Source organism: Sturnus vulgaris, chromosome 28 (assembly GCF_052056855.1).
Source record: "Sturnus vulgaris isolate bStuVul1 chromosome 28, bStuVul1.hap1, whole genome shotgun sequence".
NCBI classification, from domain to species: Eukaryota; Metazoa; Chordata; class Aves; order Passeriformes; family Sturnidae; genus Sturnus; species Sturnus vulgaris.
This window is the reverse complement of record NC_142270.1, coordinates 394,962-419,402: the sequence shown is the minus strand read 5'-3', so window position 1 is coordinate 419,402 and position 24,441 is coordinate 394,962. Positions and strand designations below refer to the sequence as shown.

The 24,441-nt window shown below is 57.4% G+C and overlaps 4 protein-coding genes across 14 annotated transcripts; 2 read left to right on the top strand and 2 right to left on the bottom strand.

The window, feature by feature from the left end:
- The first annotated feature begins 148 nt into the window (after positions 1-148).
- LOC106862420 (oxaloacetate tautomerase fahd2, mitochondrial) lies at positions 149-2,667 on the top strand. Of its 5 annotated transcripts, XM_014891403.2 has the most exons (8): positions 153-179; positions 822-1,003; positions 1,419-1,635; positions 1,707-1,766; positions 1,842-2,004; positions 2,177-2,285; positions 2,355-2,442; positions 2,537-2,667. In XM_014891403.2, exons 2-8 carry the CDS (start codon positions 825-827, stop codon positions 2,597-2,599), a joined length of 879 nt encoding a protein of 292 aa, XP_014746889.1. In that variant the 5' UTR covers positions 153-179; positions 822-824; the 3' UTR covers positions 2,600-2,667. The 5 variants fall into 5 exon arrangements, with proteins under 5 accessions (XP_088036068.1, XP_088036071.1, XP_088036070.1 ...); XM_088179942.1 differs by having other exon boundaries at positions 149-1,003; positions 1,534-1,635; positions 2,120-2,285; XM_088179944.1 differs by having other exon boundaries at positions 150-1,003; positions 1,534-1,635.
- On the bottom strand, positions 2,664-9,362 carry LOC106862423 (glycerol-3-phosphate acyltransferase 2, mitochondrial). Of its 2 annotated transcripts, XM_088179922.1 has the most exons (20): positions 8,635-9,358; positions 8,490-8,563; positions 7,592-7,702; positions 7,289-7,411; positions 6,506-6,605; positions 6,301-6,434; positions 6,139-6,223; positions 5,849-6,055; positions 5,520-5,627; positions 5,226-5,311; positions 5,051-5,145; positions 4,881-4,951; positions 4,367-4,625; positions 3,788-3,936; positions 3,616-3,693; positions 3,409-3,534; positions 3,209-3,329; positions 3,055-3,105; positions 2,887-2,942; positions 2,664-2,811 (listed from the first exon to the last, which is right to left on the bottom strand). In XM_088179922.1, exons 1-20 carry the CDS (start codon positions 8,890-8,892, stop codon positions 2,695-2,697), a joined length of 2,409 nt encoding a protein of 802 aa, XP_088036048.1. In that variant the 5' UTR covers positions 8,893-9,358; the 3' UTR covers positions 2,664-2,694. The 2 variants fall into 2 exon arrangements, 1 of the variants encoding a protein (XP_088036048.1); XR_015808641.1 differs by lacking the exon at positions 2,664-2,811 and having other exon boundaries at positions 2,888-2,942; positions 3,409-3,530; positions 8,635-9,362.
- A 1,437-nt stretch (positions 9,363-10,799) lies between these two features.
- On the bottom strand, positions 10,800-16,953 carry ELMOD3 (ELMO domain containing 3). Of its 5 annotated transcripts, XM_088179939.1 has the most exons (11): positions 16,768-16,871; positions 16,348-16,419; positions 15,995-16,064; positions 15,633-15,695; positions 15,311-15,402; positions 15,065-15,188; positions 14,319-14,441; positions 13,600-13,730; positions 13,020-13,096; positions 12,376-12,503; positions 10,800-11,779 (listed from the first exon to the last, which is right to left on the bottom strand). In XM_088179939.1, exons 2-11 carry the CDS (start codon positions 16,414-16,416, stop codon positions 11,616-11,618), a joined length of 1,041 nt encoding a protein of 346 aa, XP_088036065.1. In that variant the 5' UTR covers positions 16,417-16,419; positions 16,768-16,871; the 3' UTR covers positions 10,800-11,615. The 5 variants fall into 5 exon arrangements, 4 of the variants coding, with proteins under 4 accessions (XP_088036065.1, XP_088036064.1, XP_088036066.1 ...); XM_088179938.1 differs by lacking the exon at positions 15,311-15,402 and having other exon boundaries at positions 15,633-15,868; positions 16,768-16,881; XM_088179940.1 differs by lacking the exon at positions 15,311-15,402 and having other exon boundaries at positions 16,334-16,419; positions 16,768-16,869.
- A 625-nt stretch (positions 16,954-17,578) lies between these two features.
- On the top strand, positions 17,579-23,707 carry RETSAT (retinol saturase). 2 transcript variants are annotated; one of them, XM_014891419.2, is made up of 11 exons: positions 17,586-17,861; positions 18,103-18,285; positions 18,844-19,088; positions 19,534-19,735; positions 20,217-20,414; positions 20,512-20,631; positions 21,153-21,291; positions 21,440-21,549; positions 21,805-21,971; positions 22,342-22,501; positions 22,918-23,707. In XM_014891419.2, the coding sequence occupies exons 1-11, from the start codon at positions 17,678-17,680 to the stop codon at positions 23,061-23,063; spliced, it is 1,854 nt and encodes a 617-aa protein (XP_014746905.1). In that variant the 5' UTR covers positions 17,586-17,677; the 3' UTR covers positions 23,064-23,707. The 2 variants fall into 2 exon arrangements, with proteins under 2 accessions (XP_088036049.1, XP_014746905.1); XM_088179923.1 differs by lacking the exon at positions 22,342-22,501 and having other exon boundaries at positions 17,579-17,861.
- The last annotated feature ends 734 nt before the right edge of the window (positions 23,708-24,441 follow it).

Genomic DNA, 24,441 nt, shown 5'->3' with positions numbered 1-24,441 from the left:
CCGCTCATTCGCTCTCGTTCCTGCTTGGCTCCGCCCCTGCGCACTCCCATTGGACGGCCCGGAGGGGGCGGGGTCTCGACGTGGCGACCTTCAGCCGAGCGGGGGCGGCACGTGACGTAATACTTGTCTTGAGTGGTGCCGGGGCCCGCAGCGCCCCCTAGCGGAGCAGGGGAACAGCGGTGTGTGAGACACCCGGGACCCCGGGATGGCGGGGGGGGGACCCTGGGAACAGGGAGAACCCTCCGGATCGGGGCTCAGTGGGACTGGGGGAGGTCCCTTGAAACGGGGAGAACCCCCTGGATCGGGGTTCTGTGGGACTGGGGGGATATCCCTTGGATCGGGGGCATTCTCGGGATCGGGGCTGTGTGGGATAAATGTGAGGCTCTCTGGGGTCGGAGTTGTGCGGGACCGGGACTGTGCGGAACTCGGGGTGGGGGGAATGTGAGGTCGGTGGAGAATCTCACGGAACCGGGGCATTCCTTGGGCTCGGACTGAGTGGGCGAGAAATGGGGAGAATCCCCCGGGTCTGGGTTTGTGCAGGATCGGGGGAATCCCTAGGATTAGGCTGAGCGGAATCGGAGTGCGGGTAATGTCCTCGGAGATCGGAGCGGTGCGGGATCAGGAGGGCATGCCCTCGCACTGGGGGGATTCTGGGGATCACGGCCATGTGGGATTGGGGGAGCGACCTTTGAGCCCTGGGGTTGAGTGGGATCCTCCGGGGCCGGGGCCAGGTGGGATCGAGGGGAGGGAGCCCCTGGGTGCCAGGATTCATCCGCTGTCCCGGGCCCCCTCCGGCGGGATCCCGAGCCGCGGTGCCGCAGGGGATGCGCGGGGCGCTGCGGCTGCTGCGGTTCCGGAAGGCCGCGGGCGGGGGGCCCCGGCTCGGGCTGGAGGAGGCGCCCGGGGGGGACCTGGTGGATCTGAACGCGGCGGAGCCGGAGCTGCCCCGATCGATGCGGGAGTTCCTGGAGATCGGCCCCCGCGGGCTGGCGCTCGCCCAGAGGTGAGTGAGGCCAAGGGTAGGTCCCAAACGTGGGTGCTGCAAAAGCCGGCTCCCCCCCAGCGGTAGGTCCTCCAAAAGAAGAGGGAACCCCAAAAGGGGAGGTATCCTCATGGATCCCCATAGGAGTGACTCATCCAAATCTGCATGCTGCTTTGGATGACCCCAAGGTGGTTACCCCTAACAGTTGGTCTCCCAAAAAGGTGGCCACTCCAAATCATGGGTGACCCCCCAATGATGTCTGACCTCCAAGAGTGGCTGACCCCCACAAGGGGGTCTTCTCAACTGTGGACATCCCCAAAAGGAGAATCCTTAAAATATAGCTGACCCTTCTGAATGACCCCCCCCAAAAGTATGTCCCCTGAGAAACGGGTTCCCCAAATTGTGGGTAATCCCGAGGGTGGATCTGTCCCCACAGTGCATTGGAGTCAGGGCAGCACCGGGTGCCCCGGGCGACTGCTCAGCTGCTGGCACCTGTGGGAGACCCCGAGAAGGTGATCTGTGTAGGGCTCAACTACCACGACCATTGCCAGGAGCAGGCTGTGAAGGTCCCCAAGGAGCCCCTCATCTTCAGCAAGTTCCCCAGTGCCATCACCGGGCCCTTTGATGACATCGTGCACCCCCAGGACACCAGTGTGGGTAGCCTGGTACCCACTCCCACAACCCCCACAGAATGGCCCTCCCAGCCCCCCTTCTGTCCCCACAGGAGCTGGACTGGGAGGTGGAGTTGGCTGCTGTCATCGGGAAGAGGGGGCGACACATTGAGGTACCCCCAGACCTCGTCCCACTGCGGGGGGTACGTGGGAGTATCCCCCTGTAAGCGGGTCCCCGCTGTCCCCAGGAAGCGGCGGCACTGGAGCACGTACTGGGCTTCACGGTGGCCAACGATGTGAGCGCCCGGGACTGGCAGATGCGGCGCAACGGGCGGCAGTGGTTGCTGGGGAAAACCTTTGATACCTTCTGTCCCCTGGGACCGGCCATTGTCACCAGGGAGGCCGTGGCAGGTGGGACAGGACACAGATGGGATGAGAACAAGATAAGGGATGGGATGGTGACTCTCGTCTGCCACTGGTGCCATCACAGCCCCATGTTCCCCATTCCTCCATGTTTTTCCCCAAGGTGGGGTCACAGTGGCACTGTCACGGTGGCCTTGTCCCCCCATGTCACCTCCCACAGATGTCCACAACCTGTGGATCCGCTGCAGTGTGAATGGGCACCGGATGCAGGACAGCAACACCCGCCACCTCATCTTTAGGGTGCCTGCCCTTGTCGCCTGGGTGTCCCGGTAGGAATGGGAGAGGCTGGGGACTTCCAAAGCCCAGGGAGCCATGGGTGACACCTCATGTGCCCCCAGGTTCGTGACACTGGTCCCTGGGGACATCCTGCTGACAGGAACACCTGCGGGAGTAGGGGTCTTTCGGAAACCACCCGTTTTCCTTAAGGTGAGGGGAAATGGGGGCTCAGGTGGCACTGGGGTGTGACTGGGGACACAGTGGACGCCACTGGGGACAGATGCCACCATGTCCCCCCTTGCAGCGCGGTGATGAGGTGAAGTGTGAGATTGAGGAGCTGGGCACCATCTGCAATCGGGTGGTCTGACAGTGGAGAGATGCCTCAAATCCCACCTCCCCCTCACGGGGTCAATAAACCAACGAGCCATTGGTTCACTGTGCCCTCTTTATGGATCGGGGGGACTACAGCTGGGTGAACTGCTGGATAAAGGCTCCCAGCTTCTCCCGGTTGGAAGCAGACTGGAAAGGCTGGGAGAGCTGCAGGAGGGGTCCGGTGGGGGTCTGCAGCACCTCCAGCACCTAGGGGGACACAGGGAGGTCAGGAGGGGAGAGAGGGGACAGCAAAATGTGGGGGGCTGGGAGAGCTGTGCTTACCCCCATGTCCTTGAAACTCTGCACGGAGCTCAGGGCCAGGCTCCTGTTGCGATACCCTGTGGGGAGAGAGATCCCGAGGGAACCCCCAAATGCCACTCTCAACAACTCTTAGCCTGGCTCCGGGGTCACTGACTCCTAAAAAGCAAGACCCCTCCAACCTTGACTCACCATCCTCATCCTCGGCCAGAAATTCCAGCAGTGCCTCCACATAGTCTGCCTCTGCAATGGGGAGTGGTGTCAGACTCCACCTCCTGGGGGCTGCAGCCCTGCCTCAGTGGCCCCAGGCAGTCCCAAGGGGTTCCCCACTTTGGGGGGATCCTACCGGGCTGGGGCCAGGGGGGTTGCTCCAGGAACTCCACAGCCCGACTGTAGGTCTGCAGGATGGGGCTCAGGAGGCGGCAGAGGAAGAGGAGGAAGCCAGGGAAGCCCTGGGGCTCGCTGAGCTGTAGGGGATACATGGCCAGATTTGAGGGAGACCATCCTTCCTCCAGCGCAGGGGGCATTGGGGGAACCCCCCAGTACCTTGTAGCACTGCTTGGGGACCCCGTGCTCGCTGTCACTGTCGCTGTCATCAGAGAAGGATCCCAAGGAACGTCCCCACAAGAAGCGCCGGGGAGCCACATCACAACCCCAGCGCTCACTCTCTGGCTATGGAAACAACAGGGTGTCACCTCACCTCGAAGCCACCCTGTCCCTGTGCCCCAGGACAGGTCTTGAGGTATCACCCACCTCCTCCTCCTCCAGCAGTCCCCCAAGAATGAGCTTGTCCAGGATGTCCAGGCTGTGGCAGTCAGGAGGCTGGCAGGGCTGGGGACACAGGAAAGGGGTAACAGGCCACCCCCGTGTCGCCAGCTGGAACCCCAGCAGTGCTGGGGAGGTCAGACTACCTCTGTGTCCCCACCTGGAGCCCCAGTAGGGTTGGGGGCAGCAGCTGCAGCAGCTCCAGGATCTTGCGGAGCAGCTCGTCCCGGCTCAGCACAATCCTGGTGAGGTTGGAGGGGGGCCCCAGGATTGGCAGCACCTCCAGCAGCAGGGCACGGATGGCACAGGCTGACGGGACAGGGGTGTCACCAGTCCTAGAGTCACCAAATACCCCAGCATCCCCGGTCCCCAGTGTCCCCAACTCCCCCAGTGTCCCTGACCTCTGCCATCCCCAATTTCCCCCATCCCCATTCCCCAGTGACAATAATCCCCTGCCTCCCCAACTTCCCCAGTGCCACTTACCCTGGATGACAGTGAATCTCCCAATACCACCAATCTCCAGGGATCACTGGTCCCTGGTGTCCCAAATCCCAATGTCATTGACCCCCACAATATAAACAACATCCCTGGTGTTCTCCAAACTGCAGCCATCACCCATTCTTGGTGTCACCAATTCCCCCAGTGCCTCTAAGCCCTGGTGTCACCGATTGCTACGGCATCCCTGCTCCCTGGTACCAGCAGTGTCACCCCATCCCCACTCCCTGATGTCCACACTCACCGCCCACAGCCTCCCCAGCCAGGTGGTGCTGGACACTCCCCGCCAGCTGCCTCAGCCGTGCCTGGGCCAAGGCCTTGAGGGGCCCCAGAGCAGTTCTGGGGGGACCCAGCGGGTGCTGGGCCAGCGGGAGCTGCAGCTGCTGCAGGCTGTGCCCCACCAGTGCCCGCAGCTGCCCTGAGAACCCCACAGCCCGGCCTCGCAGCAGGAGCTGCTCCAGCAGCCCTGAGAAATCCCACATCAGCTGGGGCAGCAGCACAACCTGGGGGAACAGAGGGGGATTCTGCTGGGAGTGCTGCTCTGAGGCAAAGAGGGGGCTTCCCACTGGGAATGCTGCTCTGAGAAGAGAAGGAGTGATTCCCATTAGGACTACTACTTCCTGTTAAAGGAGGGTGATTACTATTGGAATGCTGCTCCCAGGGAAAGAAGGGTGATTCCCACTGGGCCTTATGGGGAGGGGGGAGTCCTGCTGGGAATGCTGTTCTGAGGGAAGGGAAAGATGGAAAACTCATCCCACCTCCCGATGCCTGTGGAGCAGCAGTGCCGCAGTGATTCCCACAGCCATGATGGCGGAACAGGCACTGGAATCTGCAGTGGGAGAGAGGGATTTGTTATCCGGGGGAATTAGCCTCCACCCCATTCCCGAGCAGGGAATGCCATCCCAAGGGATGCAGGGACCTCCCTCACCACTCAGTGCGTGCAGCCCCAGCGCCGTCACCAAAATCTCCTCTTCAGTCCCCAAACTGGGACTCAAAGTCCCCACACTCTCAACATCCAGCGGGCTGGGAAGTCAGGATGAGAAGGGTGAGAAGCCAGAAGCAGAGATCCAAGGGGAAACACTGCCTGGGGCTCGGCTCCTCACCGTCTGCCCAGGATGGTGGGAAGCAGCAGCTGCTCTGGACGATTCCCTGTGAGAACTGGCCTGACGAGGTTGTTGTCCACAAATTCCTGGGAATGAGGATGAAGGAACCTATGGGTGCTCACACCCCTCAGAACCACGAGTTCACTTGATCCCTGGATCCCCAGGGCTGGGAGGAGTGCAGACTTCCTCAGGATGGATTCACTCGATCCCCCCAGACACCTCAAACCCCACCAACATCCCAGGAATAGTTTCCCAGTGCTGGGATGGATCCAGGGGGAGCCCCAGCTGCCGTACCCGTAAGGAGAAAGGCTGAGAGAAATCCACCTGGGCACATCCACGGTGCCAGCGCAGAGCCTGGAATGCTGCCCAGAGACATGTGCCGATCCCAAGGGGCTGAGGGGGCTGCCAAGAGATAGCATTGAGGGATTCATGGCAGGTTTGGGGGGATGCCACTCCCCAGGGAGTGAGAGATCCTCAGAGATCTGGGGCGATGTCTCTCCCTAGAAATCTTCCCAGAGATTGAGGGAAACAGTGCTTCCTAGAGATTTTGGGGAACACAGATTGCCAGTGACAGTCCCAGCGATTTAGGGGAGCACTAGTGACCCCCCCCGAGCTCCTCTCACCTCTCCATCCTGCTCCAGTGTGCCAGGAGCCACGTCATAGGCGATTCCCACCGGGACGATGAGGATGTCGGGCACAGCTCCATCCCGCAGCGCCCGGAGCACGCGGAGCAGCCAGTGCCGGGCAGGGTCTGCCAGCCGCAGGGAAGCCGAGGGCTCCTCCAGGAACAGGACAAGGGGCTGGCGACTCCGCAGCACCTCCTGGACATACTGGGGAGAGACTGGGAATAGTGGGAGCTGCCAGCACTTCTCCGAGCACTCCATAGGGATTTTTCAGCTCAAACTGCACCTACCGCATCTAGAACAGCCCCTGGGAGCCCCTCATCCAGCTCACTCCAGGAAGGCAGGAAAATCCCTCCCAGGCGTTGGAGCAGGGATCTGGCAAGGGAAGGACACCGTGGGCAATCACTGAATCCCCTTGGATCCTCTGGGAACATCCCAAAGCGCTGCCTTACCTGAGGCGAGGGCTGGTCCAGGCACTCACTGCCACCCTGGGCAGCCCGACCCCTTGGGACAGGAGGATGAAGGACAGGAGCGGCCCATCGACCTGGGACTGGTGGCTGCACAGGAACACCAGCGGCACCTCGGGCTGCAAGCAAGGGATCCTGGGGTGAATTCCTAGCGTTCCAGTGTCTGGGAGTGCCCGGCCGGGCTCCGTACCGTCCTGGCAGCTCGCAGCACCATCTCCAGCTGCCCCTGGTGCAGCTGCACGCTCAGGAACAGACGGGTCAGGAGCTTGGGGAGCAGCCAGTGGCACAGCCTGTGGGAAAACGGAATGAGGAACTCTGCCATGCATGGGGCTTCCCCAAACTCCCAAACCCTCCTTGCCTCAGTTTCCCCAACCCATCCCTGCTCAAAATTCCCACTTTCATCACACGTGAAAGGTCTCATGTGATGAAACATCCTCTTTTCCATTGGCAACCAGAGCTGCCATCGGGAATCCTGCATTCCCTCCATCTTCCTGTCCCGCCTTGAGATCCCCAAATGAACTTATTCTATGAGGAATTTCTTATTCCCAGGGGAATACTTTCCCTTTAACAGCTCAAAAGTACTGTTTATTTCCACTGGATCAGACAAGCAATGAAGCCCCGGATTCCCAGCTGTCAGTGATGAGATGGTAAAGGGAAAAGGAAAGGCAACGTTTTCTCTGCTTCCCTCTCTCCTGCAGGGTTTGGATTTCCTCACTCCAGCTCCTCAGAAGGAATTGGGGGAATGGCCCCAGGAGCTACAGAGGACCCCGAGGGCAGCCAGCCAAAGGATCCGTGTGCAGCTCCCAAAGGATCCCAAAATATCCCCCAAAGTATGCCAGCAGAACCCCCGAAAGGGTCCCCGAAAACCACCCAAGGGATCCATATGCATCCTCCCAAAATCCCAGAATATCTCCAAAAGGACCTGTATCCATCCCCAGAGAATTCCAGAATATTTCCCCAAAAGATCCGTGACCTCAGCAGCAGAGAGGAGAGTGGGGCTTGGATTTCCCCCAGGATCTGGCAGATCTTCTCCTTCCAGCGCCGCTGGGATCCCTTATCCCCTCCAGGGTCCTGGCCGGAGGCAGCATCCTGCACCCTGGGGAGAGGACAGAGTGGGGAGCACCCCAGCATCCACGTGTTGGGATGCAGAGAGCCTCGGGGGATTCCAGGATCACACCGACCTGTGATCCAGGAACCAAACAAGATCCCCATGATCAGGGGCTGGCCCCTCCTGGGTGAGGGTGGTCCTGGGATGGCCCCAGCTGCTCCCACTCACCTCCTGCTGCTGCAGATCCTCACCAGGAGCTCCCCGGGGGTCTCTGCTGGAATTTTCCATTCCCAGGCTGCAAGGAACCCGCAGATCCTCCGCACCAGCCAGCCTCGGAACCTGGAGGGGACATAGAGTGACATCCTGGCAGGGAGGCTTTTCCAGCAGGATCAGAGCCCCCCAGACTGCCTCTTTGCCAGATTCAGGACAATTTCTCCCCATTTCACAGCTGGAAATGTTGAGGCACCGGTGGATTGATGCTTCAGGCTGCCCAGCAGAAAGGAAACCTGAGTTTCAAACCTGGGATTCCCAAATCACGGAAATTTCCCAATCTATCCCCAAATCTGCACTGAGGGCAGGGTGATAGGGAGCTTTGGCATATCCGGGAGTATGCAGGAAAGCCTAGAGTGGGACAGGGGAACTGCATTCTCCATGATCCCAAAGGATTCTTCCAAGCATTTCAAAGCTGTATCTGGGAACACTTGGAACTGAATGGAGGATAATGATCTGATTTGGGAAGAAAAAAATGGATAATCCTGGGATTTCTCCCTAAAACCACAATTTTGCCTTCTCTGGTAATTTTCCTTCTAGGGGGAAGTGGCTGTTCTCCCTTTTCCCTGTGAGCCAGAGAGAAGAACAACCCTCCACCTCTACCTCTTTCCACCAAGATGCCAATTTTTGCTCAAACAAATAAAGGCATGACCCCAAAGCCTCAATTCCATGACTGGAGCACAGCCCAAGCCCTCAGAGACGCCACTTCCAGCCTCCCAAAACTGATTCATGAGCTCGATTTGCCATAATGAGGAACAGGGAGGATGGAGAGGGATTCCCACAGGCATTTTGGTGAGATGTGGGGGGGGAAAGTGGTTTTCCAGGTGTTTTCTGCACAGAGCTCATCCATCCTCACCGTGTGTCTCTCTCCGTCACACGGCTGACGTCGCGGAACCTGAGAGCAGCAAGATCCTCGGGATAGAATCCATCCTGGTAGGAAAAACGGGATCAATCCCTGCGAGTGTGGATCCTCAGCATCCTGGGATCCCCAACTCTCCTACCCAGCTCCTGGGGGTGCAGGTCTGGCAGCAGCGCCCCGAAACCGGGTGGTGGTATTTGCCCAGGAATGGGATGAAAATGTCCAGCTTTGGGCCCGAATGGCTGATCCATGTTTGAATCTGAGGGGGGAAAGAAAAATGGGGAGAGACATCTGGGAATGCCAAATGTGGATGGATACATGCCAAAACACTTGTCATGTGGGGGGTTTCAGTAACACCAAGGAATAAAGAAATTTTAGCTAGGACAAGCTGGTGGCACATTTTGGTGACTGTGTGGACCTGGATCAACCTGGATGCAGAGGAATCAGCCTGGTTCTGGGGGATCAGCACCCTGGCAGGATCGGGCACCTGGTTTTCTCTCCCTCACAGACACAAATCCGGTGGGATTAACCCAGATCCGGTGGGATCAGCTGGGAAATAAGGACCTGAGGGAGCACAGTGGGATCTGGGGAGACCCCAGACTCCTCATCAGCCCTTTCCACCCCAACCTCCAGAGTCAGGGGATACTCTGGAACACTGGGATTCCAATTTCTTGGCCCCCAAATTGGGATCCCCTCCTCCCTTTCTGAGGGGTGGGGTTAACCAATTTTATTTTCTAAAAAAGAAGTGGAAAAATAACCAAATTGGGTTTACAATGTAGCTGGGAGAGAAAAAAAAAAGGGGGGAAATGAGGAGACCCCAGTATGATTTGGGGGAGATGCACAAGGAGCAGGCTGGTGGCACAGAGGGCCCTGTGGTGTCACATACCTTGGAGGGTGTCATGGCTGGGAGGACACCCCCAAACTGGGGAGAAGAGGCACTGGTACTCAAGAGTCCTGGGAAAAATCCTGGAGACACAAACAGGTGGAAAGCAGGATTTTGGGAGGTTTGGGACACACAGAACAGGGGCTGGGAAAGGGACCCTACATGTGCCCCACAGGGCCTGGAGTGACATGGGGAAGAGAAGTAACACCCCACAGCTCCTATGGAATTGGGGAGGGGCTAACACCCCACAAGCCCCACAGGAAATCTGGGGGGGCAGCATACTGACCCCTCACACCCCACATCCCCTACAGGGTTTGAAGGCAGTAACACACCCCACACAGGCCCGTCAGTCCAGGCCCCACAGCCCCCACGGACCTTCTGGGTCACCCCAGACCGGCCCCACATCCCCTCGGCCTGGGGGGCTCAGCCCCACCGCCCCTGCGGAGTTTCGGGAGTCACAGCCCGCGGCCCCTCGGCCCCGCTCACCGCAGACCCCGCGCTCCGGCCCGGCCCAGCCCCGCTCCGCCCCCGGGCAGCCCGGCCGGAACCGGCCCCGGCGGAACCTGCCGGGCCCGGGCCAGCCCCCGGCCCCACCTCAGCCAACCCATCATCCCTGGCCCTAATCCCCAACAGCGCTGGGGACACCATTGCCAGCTCTGCCGTGGGCTCCGGTCCCTTGTCCGGGGCCCTTGCTGACCCCCAGGGCCAGCAGCCCCCCAGCCCCGGTCCCCGGCCCAAGCCGCCAGCAGCCCCATCCCCACCCAGCTTTATCCCCCCCACGCCCCGAACCCAGGGCGCTGTAGCGGCCTCGAAACACCACAAGGGCCCCGATTCACCTGCGGAAGGGTGGGGGCCTTGCACCTCCGCCACCACCCCCGGGAGCTGCGATAAGGGAGGGGATGGGAATGGCAGGCAAAAGCGGGAAAACGAGCAAAGGCAAAATAAAAGTTAAAAAAATATTTTAAAAAATTTAAAAAAAAGGAAAAAGGGGAACAAACAAACAAACAAACAAAAAAAACCTAGGAAAAGGATGGTGGGGCTTCTTTCCCTCCTTTTTCTTGGCTTTTTTCCTCCTCTTTTTCTTCTTCCTTTTTCCCTCGTCGTATTTCTTTCTTGCTTCCCCCTCCTCTTTTTTCTTGTCTCTTTGCTTTCATTCTTATTATACCACCTTTCTTTTCCCTGTCTTTTCTATTGCCCCCTTATCCCAGATCTCAGATACCACTCCCAAATGTGTTCCCACAGGTGCAAGACTCCCTCGACCTTCCCAACAGGTGACACCTCCACCTCTTCCCCTCATCCCCCCTGGTTCCTGCATCCCCCCACCACCTCCATCCCCACCCCACACCTTTGCTCCCCCAAAACACCTGAAAAAGATTCCGCCTTCAATTTCCACAGTAATTCAAGATCAGCAGAGCAAACCTCAACTCCTTTTTCTCCATTTATTTTCTTTTTTTTCCAGCCAGGAGCATTCCCAGCCCCCAGGATTCATTGCCCTCTCAATGGGGCTAAGGCCACTCCATTCTCCCTCCAGCTCCCACTTCTCTCCTCCAAACTCCTCATTTTTCTCCAAATTTGGGCTTTGGGGGCTGCTCTTCCCCTTTTTTAGGGGCCTGGGAACATTCCCAAGCATTGGCCCTGAGCTGCTCCCAGAGGGAATAACCCTTCCCCTCCTCCTTAGAGCTCTCAACCCTCGTTTCTCTCCTCCACAGCACTTTTTTCACTCCAAAATGGACTCTGGGCACCCCCAGTTTGCCTTTCCTTCCCGCAGATACAGAGTCCAGTGGCAAATCCAAAACACTCTTTTCCACCAGATCCCTCATCCCTCCCTGCCCCCCTTTAATAATTTTTTTGAGTGCCGACACCCCACAGAGACCCTGGGTCTGCCCCAGCCCAAAGTGGGAGGTGTTACGCATTCCAGGCACTGCTGGGGCCAGCATGGGATCCAGGAACCCAGAATCACCTTCCAGCTCCACCTGGAGAGGGTAACAACCCGGGTGGGAACCTGAATTTGGGATGGAGAGAGAGACTATCCCAGCGCCAGGCTGGGTGGCTCATGCAGTCCCCTGCTCCACCACCTCTTCCACCTTTGCTTCCAGAGAGTTCCACCTGAAGCAGGCAAAATCCCAGCTCCATGACCTCTCCCAGCCCTTTCCAAGCCCCAAACCAGGGGGAACACCGGTGTGTCTCCCTCCAAGGGCTGATCCACCAGCAAAATTCCCTATGCAGCATCCCACTCTGTGTCAGATCAGTTGGGAATCTCTCTCCAGCTCCACCCCAGGGTCACAAATGCTGGTGAAGTGGATCTGGGAGGAGGGAGGGGATGGAGGCCGAAGGCTGCAGCTCAGGTAGGCTTCCAGGCATTTCAGCAGCTGCCTCGGCTTCTTTTTCGTGGATAATTCCAGCTCTGGAAGGGTCAGAGGGGAAAAGGTTGAGGGGAGCAGGGCCTGGATGGTGTCAAAGGTCCAATACATCTGGTGTCCCCACAATTTCTCTAGGGAAAATGCATGCTTGTGCTTTCCTTGGGATGAGGGAGCACAGGAAGCTCAGTGCCAGCCTGAGCACCCTGATATTGGAATGCAGGGAAGATGGGGCAAAGCTGGAGCCCAGCAGTGCCAGCTGGATCCTGATTTCTGAGGGATACATTAGTCCCACTGACAGCAATCCTCTCTGGAATAAGTAATTCATGGACAGGGGTTAAGCTATGGCTCCCTATGAGCCTGGGGAGCAGGCAATGTTCCCACGCATCACCCACCTCGAGCCACCCATCACAGCATCCCTCTGGGGTGCTGTGATGGGAGGAACAACCCTTGAACCACTGGGATAGAGAAAAATTGTGGAAAAACCTCCGTGTGAGGATCAAACTGGAAATGTTTGGACATCATGGGCATTACAGCCCTTGTCATTGGGCTGGGATGTGCTGAGAACACAGCGGGTTGAGGTTGTTGTCCTGAGGCTGTCCCCCCAGAGAAAGCTGGGGAAGGAAAACCCGGTAAGACAAACCCTTGAGGAAGAAGCCAGCATTGGTGACGGTGCCGTGCTGCTGCTTCCAGAGGCAGGAGAGGCGCAGGAAGGCAGCAGCGTACAGGTCGTTCAGCACCCCGATCACCTGTCGCCGCCGGTTGCACTCCCTGCAAAGGGGCAGAGTGTTGCAGACAAGTAAAGACATGACAAAAGAAATGTCTTTAAAAAATACAGTTTAAGCCCTGCTACTCTAGCTACGCTAGCAATAGCTTGCAAGTTCCCATGCAAAACAATCTTGGGAGTGAAAAGTCTGTTAACACAGCAACCTATTCTTGAGAGAAAAATAATTTGCATAATTGACCTGCATAAATAATAGATCTGTCCCGCCAGAATTCACTAAAGAAATATGTAAACACTTGTAGATGGAGAGTCTTACCATGTACACACATAAGCACTTTTTAACCAATAAATTGATTAACAAGAAAACTACTAGCCAATTGGAGTTACACATGAGGTCTGTGAAAACTATATAAAATGAGCTATATGAATAAAGAATTGTCTTTTCTGCATGAAGAAATGGAGTCCTGTCTAATTATTATTACAACAAGAGAGGGCTCAGCCACCTTCTGGGAAGGGTAAGGACCTGGGATGCAGCTGGAGACTCCAAAACCAACCCCCCTCACCGGGAGAGCCGCTCCTCCTGCAGTGCCTGGATGACAATCCGGGTGATGTTCACAGACATGATGCAGAAGGGAAAATTCTGGAAAACAACCAGAATTCCAGTGTTATGGAAGCTCAGTTGGAAAACTCTCCTCACCTCTGGCACCTCCAGCCCTTTGACACTGCATTCATACATCCACAACTCCATGGGATGGATCCATGCACTGGGATAACAGCCCTACAGATCCAGGCTTGGATGGATGCTGAAAGTCGAGCCCATCTTGTACTCATGACTTAAACCCAGACTAAAATGTGGAATTTAGGAAGACAGGCTCCACTCACTCATTTTCCTGCTGCCCAACTCTCCAGCCTGTTTATCCCACTCCAAACCAGTATCAATCTCTAAAATCCCATTCCCAGCATAAATACAGCACTTGGAGCTCAGCTCCAGCCTGGATCAGGGCTCTTGGGCATCACCTTCTTCCCCTCACAAGCATTCAAAAAAAAAAAAAACTCAGAAGAGAAGGTTTTTGTTCTTCCCTTTCCCAGAGCATTGGGAATTCGAAAGGAAACCCCCAGGAGGAAGGAGGGGGAAGGTCATGCCTGGGTTTCATGCTGGGAGAGCTGGAAAATCTCCCGTGCCAGCGGCAGCATCCGGGAATCCAGGACAAAGAACAGAATCTGCATCAGCCCCAGCATTCCCGTCCCACGCAGGTCAGTCCCGGGATCTGCACCTGGGAAGGTGAGCAACAGCATGGAGTCACTTCCTGTCATCTTCCCACTTCCATGGGCTGTTTATTCCCTGTCACTGCACTTCCAGAGTCCAAGAATCCTAGGGATTCCCTTTTCTAAGGGAAAGCTTTCGGGCCGTTTCCCTAATGGGGCCATCACCTCACTCTTCTGGGCATTAACCAGCCCCTGCTCCAGTCCACTCCTCCTATTCCCACATTTTTCCAGGAATGACCAGCTTTTTTAGGAACATGGTACTGGGATGACCCAGTCAGCCATGAATGTTGTATCGGGGCCAGTTTGGTTTAATTCTTATATAGGATAAAGGGATTGAGAATGCCCTTGGGAATTTTGTAGGGATATGGAGAGGAGTAGGAGGACTGGGGTGATCAAAACCTGGGATCAGGTTTGGGGTCCAAAAAAGACATTGAGGTTCTGGAGCATGTCTGAGGGAGGCCAGTGGAGCTGGGTCTGGAGCACAGGGAGTAGCTGAGGGAGCTGGGATAGAACACAGTTGCTCCAGGGGAGGTTTGAATGGATTTTGGGAATGGGCCTGGGGATTTCCCCAGGCAAAGGGTTGCTTCCTCTCCTACCCTGGAAGCCCAGCTCCTCCCAGTGTGCTCCGTAGCGTGGGCAGCCCAGCTTGGAGCGTGTCAGCTGCTGGTAGATGGTCTGCAGGATCCGCATGTGCACCCACTCTGAGTCATCCAGGGCACCTGCAGGGAGGGAGCCAACACCCAGCTTGCTGAAAACACTCTTGGGGTTTACAAAACGTCCCTCAGTGCCCCAAGAACACCCCTCAGTCCCCAAAAACATTACTTGGCACTTAAAAAAACAACCTCACATCCTCTAAAAATCCCCCTTGTTACCTAAAAATGCTCCTTGGCACTGTAAAATCCTCATCAGCCAAACCCACGCTCCCCTAAAAATCCCTTAAAAGCACCCCTCAGCACCCAAAAGTTGCCCTCTTGGCGCTCAAAAGACCCCAAACTAACCCCTCAACACCCTAAAAAACCCACAGTGCCCAGAAGAACATCCCTCAGTGCCCAAACCCACACCCTCCAAAAATGCCCTCACAGCACCTAAAAACCACAGCTCGGTATCTTAGAAATCCCCTCGCTGCCCAGAAAAGGCCACTCCGCCCCCAGACCCACAGGCCCAGGGTTTCTACGTGTGTGCGACTCCCGCACACCAAGGGACAAGGTGATTCCCACCCCATTTGCCCCTGGACTGAGGGGCATAAGGGCCGTGGAGACAGAGGGCTCCCGCCTGGAGCTGTGTCCGTAGGGAGCAGGGACGAGATCCAGCAAGGCACAAAGGGGACCCCGGGCCCACTCACAGTGTGCCATGGCCAGCGCCAGCTCCTGCTCTTCCCGGAGCTGCGGCTGGAGTCGGTGGGGCCGGCGGAGGCAGCGGAGCAGAGCAGCCAGAACGCCCCGGCGCCGCGGCGCCCGGACCTTCCCCTGCAGGAGAAACAGCCCAAAGCCCTCAGGGAGCGTGGCCAGAGGAGGGGGAGGGGCTGGTGCCCCCCCACTCCTACTTCCTACACCCCCAGTAAGGAGCGGGAGCCGGAGCCCGGCCGTACCCGGCTCCCGGAGAGCTCCGCGCTCTGGAAGTGCTGCAGCGCCTCAGTGAAGGAAATCGGAGGGGGAGATACTCCTGAGGTGCCTCCCAACCCTGCAGGGAGGCAGGGACTGGGTCAGACCCTCACTGAGTCCTGACTCCCCCTCACGACTGATCCCTGATTCCAGAAGAATGAAGCCGTGGGGAACAAGGGGAAAATGGAACCTCCCGTCCCCCGCATATAACACCCCAGCTTGTCTCCCACCCATTCTGCCTTCCAAGACACAGCTCCTTTCCCCCTTCCTGGACTTTTCCAGCTGCCAGGACCCTGTTAGTCTCAGTACCTGACTGGATCTCTTCCAGAGCCTCCCATTCCTCCCGGGCCTGCCGCTGCTCCTCGCTGATCCCTGCCCAAGAGAAGGGTCAGATCTGGGCGGCAGACACAGAGTGGGGGCCTTCCTCCCTTCCCCAACACCGCTCAGCACACCCTGGGGCTGGATTTCCTCTTTTCCAAGGAAAATCCCAACCGGAGCCAGCCAGGGCACCACAAAGTTTATCTTGGGTGAATTTGGGGAATAATCTCGAACCAGACAGATTTGACTGAGACACCCCCTCTACTTGATCCCTGGAGTCCCTCCGAGGCCCGCAGGTGACTTCCACACCAGGAAACACCACGATCGATCCAAAGGAAGCAGGAAAAGCTCACCAGGGTCTGGGGACTGCCCCGCTCCGAGCAGCAGCTCCTGCAGGACACCTTCCGGCCCCAGAGCTGGAATCTGAGGGAGACAGAGGGTACACAGTGTCACCCTCTGCGACAGACCCCAAACACCAACCGACCTCGAATTCCAAGCTTTTCCCCCAGGGAACAGCTCTTGTACCCCGCGGGAAAGTGCGTCAGGCCCCTTCAGAAGGGTCTGCACCCTCAAGATTATTTTATGCGGCTGTAACGGTAGAAACCGAACAATGAGGTGAAGTGGGCGGCCAGAAACCCTGAAGTGAGGGGCCCCGCGGGCGTCGGCTGGGGGGACTCCGGCCAGACACGCACGGGCGGGGACTTGCCGGGGGGACAACGCGCTGCCGCTGCTCCAGACGCTCCTCCGGCCGCTCCGAGTCCCCGGTGCCGCTCATGGCCTGCGGGTAAGGAGGGGATCAGGTGGTGGGAATGAGGGTGTCCCGGCGACTGACACCCCCAGAACCCTCAGGAACACCCCTGTGCCACTCAGGCCTCCCCTGTCTTGAAGCCCTTAGCACCCTCACCCCTCAGGAGCTCTTCTCAGGCCCCCTTCACCCCTCGGGAATCTCCCAACTGGCTCAGGGTCCCCCTGTCCCTCAGCATCCCTCAACCCCTCAGGAGCCTCCTGCTGCCCTCAGCATCTTCCAGCCTCCCAGGGCCTCCCAATCCCTCAGGAGCCTTCTGCTTCTCTCAGCATGCCCCAACCCCTCAGAAGCCCGTTCCAGCCCCTGCTCAGCCCCTCGGACCCTTCAGGTTCCCTCAGTCTCAGGCCGCCACACTGCCCAAGAGCAGCCGGGTTGCACGCCGGGAGCTGTAGTCCGCACCTCCGTCCGCTAGGAAGAGAACGAGGGACTACAGTTCCCAGTGCACCACGCGACGCGGTGCCGCAGGCGCGCGAGCGTCATCACGGAGGGGGCAGGGCCCGGTGGGCGGGGCGGGCCCTGGTGGGCGGGCCCTGGTGGGCGGGGCGGGGCCCAAGCGGCGGAGATGGAACAGGGCCGGTGTCCGGAGCGGGACTCGGGGCTTCCGGGATCTGCACCGGGGCGACCAGTCCCAGCACCGAGTGCCAGCTTGCCAGCGCCCCGTTTCAGTTCCCAGCTCCCAGTATGCCAGTCCCAGCTCCCATTATCCCAGTGCCAACTCCCGCTGTCGCCAGCTCCCAGTGCCAGCTCCTGGTGCCCAGTGTCAGCTCTCACTGCACAGTCCCACCTCCCAGTGCCCAGTGACACTTCCCAGTCCCAGCTCCCAGTATGCCACTGCCAGCTCCCACTATAGCAGTGCCAGGTCCCAGTCCCGGCTCCCAGTGCCTGCTTCCTATTTCCTGTTTCTAGCTCCCAGAATCGCAGTGCCTAGGCCCAACTCCCAGTGTCCAGGACCAGCTGCCGGTGCCCAATGCCACTTCGCAGTCCCAGCTCCCAGTACCCAGTGCCTGCTTCCTATTTCCTGTTTCCAGCCCCGAGAATTGCAGTGCCCGTTCCCAGTGCTCAGTCCCAGCTCCCAGTGCCCGCCCCCGCTCCTCCCCGCGGTCCCCCCGCCCAGTGCCGGAGCCACCACCCCGTCCCCTCTGTGACTGTTCCTGCTGTCCTCGCAGGTCTCGCCGCTGTTCTCGGCTCCGCGGGGCAGCGCGGGGCTCCCACAGCCGGAGGGCGCAGCACCATGTGGTTGCAGGCGCTGCTCTTCCTCGCCCCCCTTCTCCTCCTCCTCGTCGTCCTCCTCCCCCTCCTCTTCCTCCTGCTCCCGCGGGTCCCGGGCAGCCGCAACCCCTTCGCCACCGACACCCGGCGCCCGCCCGCCCCACTCGTCACCGACAAGGCTGTGCGCAGGACTGTCGTCAAGACAGGTACGGGACCCCCAGGGGCATCAACCCACCCGGCGGGATTAAACCCCGGGGTGGCATCAACAGCCCAGGGTTTCTTTGCCCCCCAGGACAGCATCTCCACCTGCGACAGCATTCATTAGCCCCCCGGAGTGACATTGCCACCCCCCAGTGTCACCCCCGCGGTGCCACCTCCTCACCGTGATTTCGGGGGTCCTCCGTGCTGTGGGGTGCTCCCCTCAGTGACGCCCCCCTTTCCCCGCAGTGTTCTCGGCAGAGAAGGTGCCCCAGAAGCTCGATGCCATCGTGGTGGGCAGCGGCATCGGTGGCCTGGCGGCTGCTGCGCTGCTGGCTAAGGCTGGCTGGCGCGTGCTGGTGCTGGAGCAGCACGGGAAACTGGGGGGATGCTGCCACACTTTCACCGAGAAAGGCTTTGAGTTTGACACTGGTACGATTCCTCAAATTCCCCCCAGGTTCAAGGGAGGGGCATGGGATACCCTCAGAGTGGGAATCGCACCCATTGGGGTGAGGACCAGGGCTCCCCAGCACACACCTTGCATTAGACAAACCATTTTCCTGCTCTTCACCCCCAAAATCCTCTGCGTGTAGGATATCAAACCCCTCAAATTCCCCATATCCAGCCCCTATGAAATTCCCAGCATGGGGGATGTCACCTCAGGACACATCTTGCTGGTAAACTTGTGGCAAGATAAAGCCTGGTTCTGCATGTCCCCGAATCTCCGGGATTAATTATTTACAGCAGAGATGAATAGCAAAATGTAACAAAATGCCAAAATTACCAGCAAAAACCACTATGGTCGGTGCCATTCACCCCAGTTTGGAGGCACGCATGTCCCATATTTTCCCTTTTCACATGGAGCTGATGGGGTGGGGATGGATAAGTAAGAGGTGGGTTTGGTGTGTCCTGGGGTGGGAAAATAAAGGAAAAAAAACCGTGAAAATAAAGGAAAAAAGAGGAAAATAAAGGAAGAAATGTCTGTTTTAGGGATCCACTATGTGGGGCAGATGGAGGAGGGCTCCTTGATGCGATTCCTGGTGGACCAGCTGACAGATGGGCAGCTGGAGTGGTCCCCGCTCCCGGCCACCTACGATGCCGTGGTTTTGGGGGACCCCCAGGGTACTGGCAAGACCTTCCACATCCATTCTGGGAAGAGGGAGTATTTCCAGAGGCTGAAGGAGCAGTTCCCTGGGGAGGTGGCAGCCATCGATGAGTTCCAGCGATTGGTGAAGGTAGAGGCGGATCTGGGTGGGATAAAACGAGGGGAGTTTGGATTTGGGGAGTCACATAAGGAGGGGAAGCCCCTGGCACCTGGATACTGGGCACCCACAGGGAATAACGGCATCACCCCAAAAGCTTTGGGAAACACATGTGAGATTGTCCCTTTCTGCCTCAAAAATGCAGCATCAAAGGTGTTTTGGGGGAGATTCCTACAACGAAGAAGTTCTTTAAGGAGCTGGGGCAGAGTTCTTTAAGGAAGTTATTTTGAAGAACCATTTTTTTTAGGAACTTTTTTGGGGAAGCATTTCTTAAAGGAAGCTTTTTAAGGGAAGCTTTTTGAGGGAGCCAGTACTCCCCTTGCCCACGGCCCCCCAGGATGCCTGGCAGTGAATTTAAAGGGAAAAAATGCTTTGGAGCATCTTTGGGGCGTGTCTGAGCCCCTGGCTCTCCCCACAGAGTGCTGGCCGCGGGGTTGTGCTGCTGGGGATCCTGAAGATGCTCCCGCGGTTCCTGACTGGGCTCCTGATCCGCTCCAGGCTGCTCCCACGTCTCTGCTCCTTTTCCCATCTGGCCTCACGCAGCCTCAAGGAGGTGGTGGATGGTCTCACCCCCAACCCTGAGCTCCGGGCTGTCCTCAGCTACATGTTCCCCACTTACGGTAGGTGACCAAGAGGCCCTGGGATGACGTTAAACCCTTTAGAAACAGAACAAAAGGTAAGAACCCCTTTTTTACCTTTTGGAGGGTTTGCAGGGATGCTGTGGTGGATGCTTTGTCAGCATCCTTGTCCCCAAGTCACTGGCAGGTGACATGTCCCCACTGCTCATCTCCATCTCTTTCCCTCTGCATTCTTCATCTTCCCCATGGGGTGACATCCTTCCTGTGCAAGGGAATGTTCCTGAGCCTTCCCCTTCCCTCCACCCCATTGCCTGGGCTTTGCTCACAGCTCCCCATGACTTGGTCAGGTTGATGATCACGGGCTTTGCCATTGGGACACCCACACCTGATGTCCTTGCTACTCCTTCAGGTTCCTCACCTTCCCCTCAGTGTCATGTCCAGGGTGTTCCTCATCCTAAAATACTTAGGATAAGCTCCAAACCCATGATTTGCTCAAACCCACCTCGACTGCCTCTTTTCCCAGGTGTGCTCCCCTCCAAGGCCAGCTTCTCCATGCACAGCATCCTAGTGAACCACTTCCTCCATGGTGCCTCGTACCCCAAGGGTGGGGCTGGGGAAATTGCCTTCCACACCATTCCTGTGATCCGGAAGGCTGGAGGCAATGTGTTTGGGAAGGCACCGGTGCAGAGGATCCTGCTGGACACCCAGGGCAGAGCCTGCGGTGAGCCCCAGCCTGGGACAGGGTGTGGGGCTGCTCCCCAAAGTGGGGTTCCTCTCACCAGCACCTCATTCTTCTCCGTCTGGATTTTCCCTCCCAGGCGTGAGCGTCAAAAAAGGCCAAGATTCGGTGGATATCTTTGCTCCCGTGATCATTTCGGATGCTGGGATCTTCAACACCTATGAGAGGCTGCTGCCGGCGGAGGCGCGGGCTCTGCCGGGTACCACGTCAGCGCTGGGCTCCGGCGGGGTTGTGGCATTAATCCCATCCTGAGCCGCATGGAAAGCGGATTTATCAATTAGCACTGGCAAAGCCCCTGTTGCTCCTGTGCCACAGCCCTCAAAACCCAGCAATGGCCGCTCATTTCTTCACAGGCGTTTTATTAACCTTGAATTAATTGGCCCAAATTGACTGTAGTTTGCAAAGTCCTGGGTTGTCAGGATTTCATAAAAAAAACAGTGCAGGACCCCAAAATTTGTGGAAGTTGATGGAATGTCCACTTGAAGTTGGATTGCCAGAAAATCTTCTGGGTGGGTGGGTGGAAGGGGACAGAGGTGCTTGGGAAGGGGCACAGTTAGATGGAAGGGGGTGGAAGGGGGTGGAAGGGGGATGGTTGTGTGGGTGGGAAGGGTCAGGGTTTGGTGGGAAAGGACCAGGATTGGAGAAACCACTTCTTTGTATCTGAAAATCTCAGAAAAACCTCATTTCCCCCTAATTCCCCTTATTCCCTCCACACTGCAGAGATCCAGTCCCAGCTCCGCATGGTGACCCCCGGTGAGGGGGGTTTCACTGTCTTCGTTGGCCTCAACGGCTCGAGGGAAGAGTTGGGGCTGGAACCCATCAACTACTTCATGTTCCCAGGGAGCGATCTGGATGGAATGTAGGTTTGGCTTCACCTTGGATGTGCTTCATTGAGCATAAGGAGATTAATTCCTGGGCAGTGACTCAGAAAATGGGGATTTGGCCGTAAGGAGAATTCTGGGGAAGGTGCACGCTGAACTCCAGCTCAGCCCTTCCCTCTTATGCAGCATGAAGCGCTACCTGGCTTCATCCAGAGAAGAAGCTGCCAACAACATCCCTCTCCTCTTTGTCACCTCGCCATCAGCCAAGGACCCCACCTGGCAAATGAGGCACCCAGGTAAAGCTGACACCCAAATGCTTGTAAGTGGCTTCAAACCTCTTGCTGGGGTTTGGTGATCCCAAACAATGAGTTTCTACTCAGCTATCCAAAGCTGCTGAGTGTAGAGCTCATGGAATGCCGTCTTTGGGATACCTGGATGAAGGACATGGAACCCCAAAGATCTGAGGACATCTCCTGGGTTTGGATAGGGAGGGTTTGGGGCAGCGACAGGGTGGGCAAAGGGACGAACACCCCAGCCTTGTCCTCCTGCAGGTAAATCCACGCTGGCCATTGTCACCTTCGCCAGGTATGAGTGGTTCGAGGAGTGGAAGGACAAGCAGGTCCACAAGCGGGGGGATGACTATGAGGACCTGAAGAAGACTTTTGTGGATGCTATCATGCAGACTGTCTTCAAGCTCTACCCTCGCATTGAGGGCCGGGTGAGGAAACACAGGGTTCAGGGGTCCTCCTCCAACTCCTCTCCGGGTCCCCTCTACCTACTCAATGGCCATGGAGTCATGGAATGGTTTGGGTTGGAAAAGAACTTAAAGCTCATCCAGTTCCACTCCGTCATGAGCAGGGACATCTGCCACTGGACCAGGTTTCTCCAAGCCCCATTCACCCTGGGCAGACCTGCATGACCATCGCAGGATGGTCCTCCAGAACAATCCTGTGACAAAACCTGACCAGATCCACCACCCCAGGGTCTGCGAGGAAACCTGTCCCAGCCCTTAGCCCCCACACCCAGTTCCTGCAGTGGCCCCCTGTCCTGCTGCCCCTGCAGACCACCCTGTCCCTGTCCCCCTGCAGATCGAGTACCTCTCGGGTGGGACTCCCCTCACCAACCAGCACTACATCGCCAGTCCCCACGGGGAGTTCTATGGCACCGACCACGGCATACCCCGCCTGCAGGTCGAAACCATTGCCACCATGCGGGCAGAGACGGCTGTGCCTGGCCTCTACCTGACAGGTGACAGGGCCACTAGCGTCCTCAGATGAGGATAGCTCTGGGGGAGCGGGGTAGGGGGGAGAAAACCTTAAATCCTGAAATGGTATAAAGGGAAGAGCCACTGTGGGGCAATGGAATAAAGCCTGGAAAAGCAGAGTTCCATGGTCCCAAGGGGAGGAGGAAAGAGCTGTGCTCCTCCAGCTCTGGGAGTTTTCTCCTTGCCCAGTGCATAATGGGGAAGGATGAGGCCTTTTTCCTGCTGAGACAAGGAAAGGTCAGACAGGTAGGGGGTTGTGAGTTCAGACCCCAGGGATGGTGTGGGGGCAGCTGGAAGGTGGAGAAGGTGATGCCCAAACCACCACTGATGGTTGGCTGAGATGAAATGGGGAGTGAGGGCTGCTCACAAGGGGACCACATCTGCTGCTCCCTCCTTTCAGGACAGGATTTGTGCCTGGGGGGTTTCATGGGAGCCCTGCAAGGAGCCCTCATCTGCGCCAGCACCATCCTCAAGCGCAACCTCTATGTGGACGTGGCGCGGCTGAAGATGCGCTTGCAGGCCACCAACTCCAAGAAGGGAGACTAAAGCTTGCTGTCCCAGCACCATGGACCCCTGCTCCCCACCACATCACCCCCACCTCACTCTCAGCTGTCATGCACCTGTAGCAGATCCATCTCTATGCCACACCGAGGGATTTCAATCCAGGAAGATGCTGTTCCCATTCCCAGACAGATTGTGTTGGACCTCACCCCCACCAAAAAATGCATCCCCTTCCACCATGATGTCCAGCACTGGTCCCTGGCCATGAAGGGAATCTCCAAGAGCTGTCGTGGCCAGGAGAGAAGTCAAGATAACCCCAAAACAGGTGGCACCAGCAGGTACCAGCATGACCCAGCAGCTCCCATGGTACCAGCAGCTGCCTGATCCCATTGGGATCACTGACCTCCACCTGCAGCCCCAGAGCTGTCTGAGAGCAGTGGCACTTGCAGGCTGTCCAGTGCTTCCAGAATCATTCCTGGGAGCAGCAGGACCCTAGCTCCCCAGTATTCCCAATGTTTGGGTGCTGCTCTCCCCGCATTGCCCCAAGGTATCCGTGGCACACGCACACGCGCCTTTAGCAGCAACAAAGTCCTTCTGTCTGCTGGTAAAAGCTTGGGAACAGGATCAAAGTCCTCTCCAGATGGAAAGGGAAGCACGTGAGACTGGAAGTAATAAAATAGTAATAATGATCCTGGGATTTGTACCTCATGATGGGTCAATGGGGCTGGGGGTTTTGAGGGAGAAAAGAAGGGGAAGGGAAGGCAGAATGGAAAGTGGAACAAGAAGGGAAAGAGGAAGGGACAGCCCCATCACATTGTGAACGTGTTGCTGGGGGTTTGTCCTGCCCTAGCCAAGTTTTGGGGAGGAATAATGGCAGAACAGCCATAAATTTGGAACCCAAGTGAGGAAAACCAGCTGGCCAATGTGGATTTACCTCCCACCTCCTTGGAGCTGACAGCCATGGGAAGAAGGAATTCCCAGTACTGGGGAGTACTGCTGTGAGCACAGTAAATCCTTGGTGAGCATCAGGGCACCTTGGGCTGTGGCTCAAAGCCCATGAAACTGACACAGGTTTTCCAGATTTGATCACAGGAGAAGTGCCCAGTGCTCACCAAAATTCCCTGAAACATCTTTGTCCAGGTAAAGCAGCTTCTGGGTGAGAATTTCCCCACATTTTGCTGGGTTTGGGCAGTATTGGACTGGCACAGCATGAGGTTTTGAACTGCTGGTTTAACTGTGGGTTTTGTTCCCTCCATGATCCTTTCCTCACTTCCCAGCTTCCCACCACAGCCCTCCATCCCAATTCTTTTATGCTCCATGCCTCTTTTTTGATGCTTTCACTGATCTTGAAGTCTCCTTGCTCACTGCAGCCCCCCCACCATCCCTACAGGTGTCTCTCCTTCAGGGTACAGCCTCGGTCATC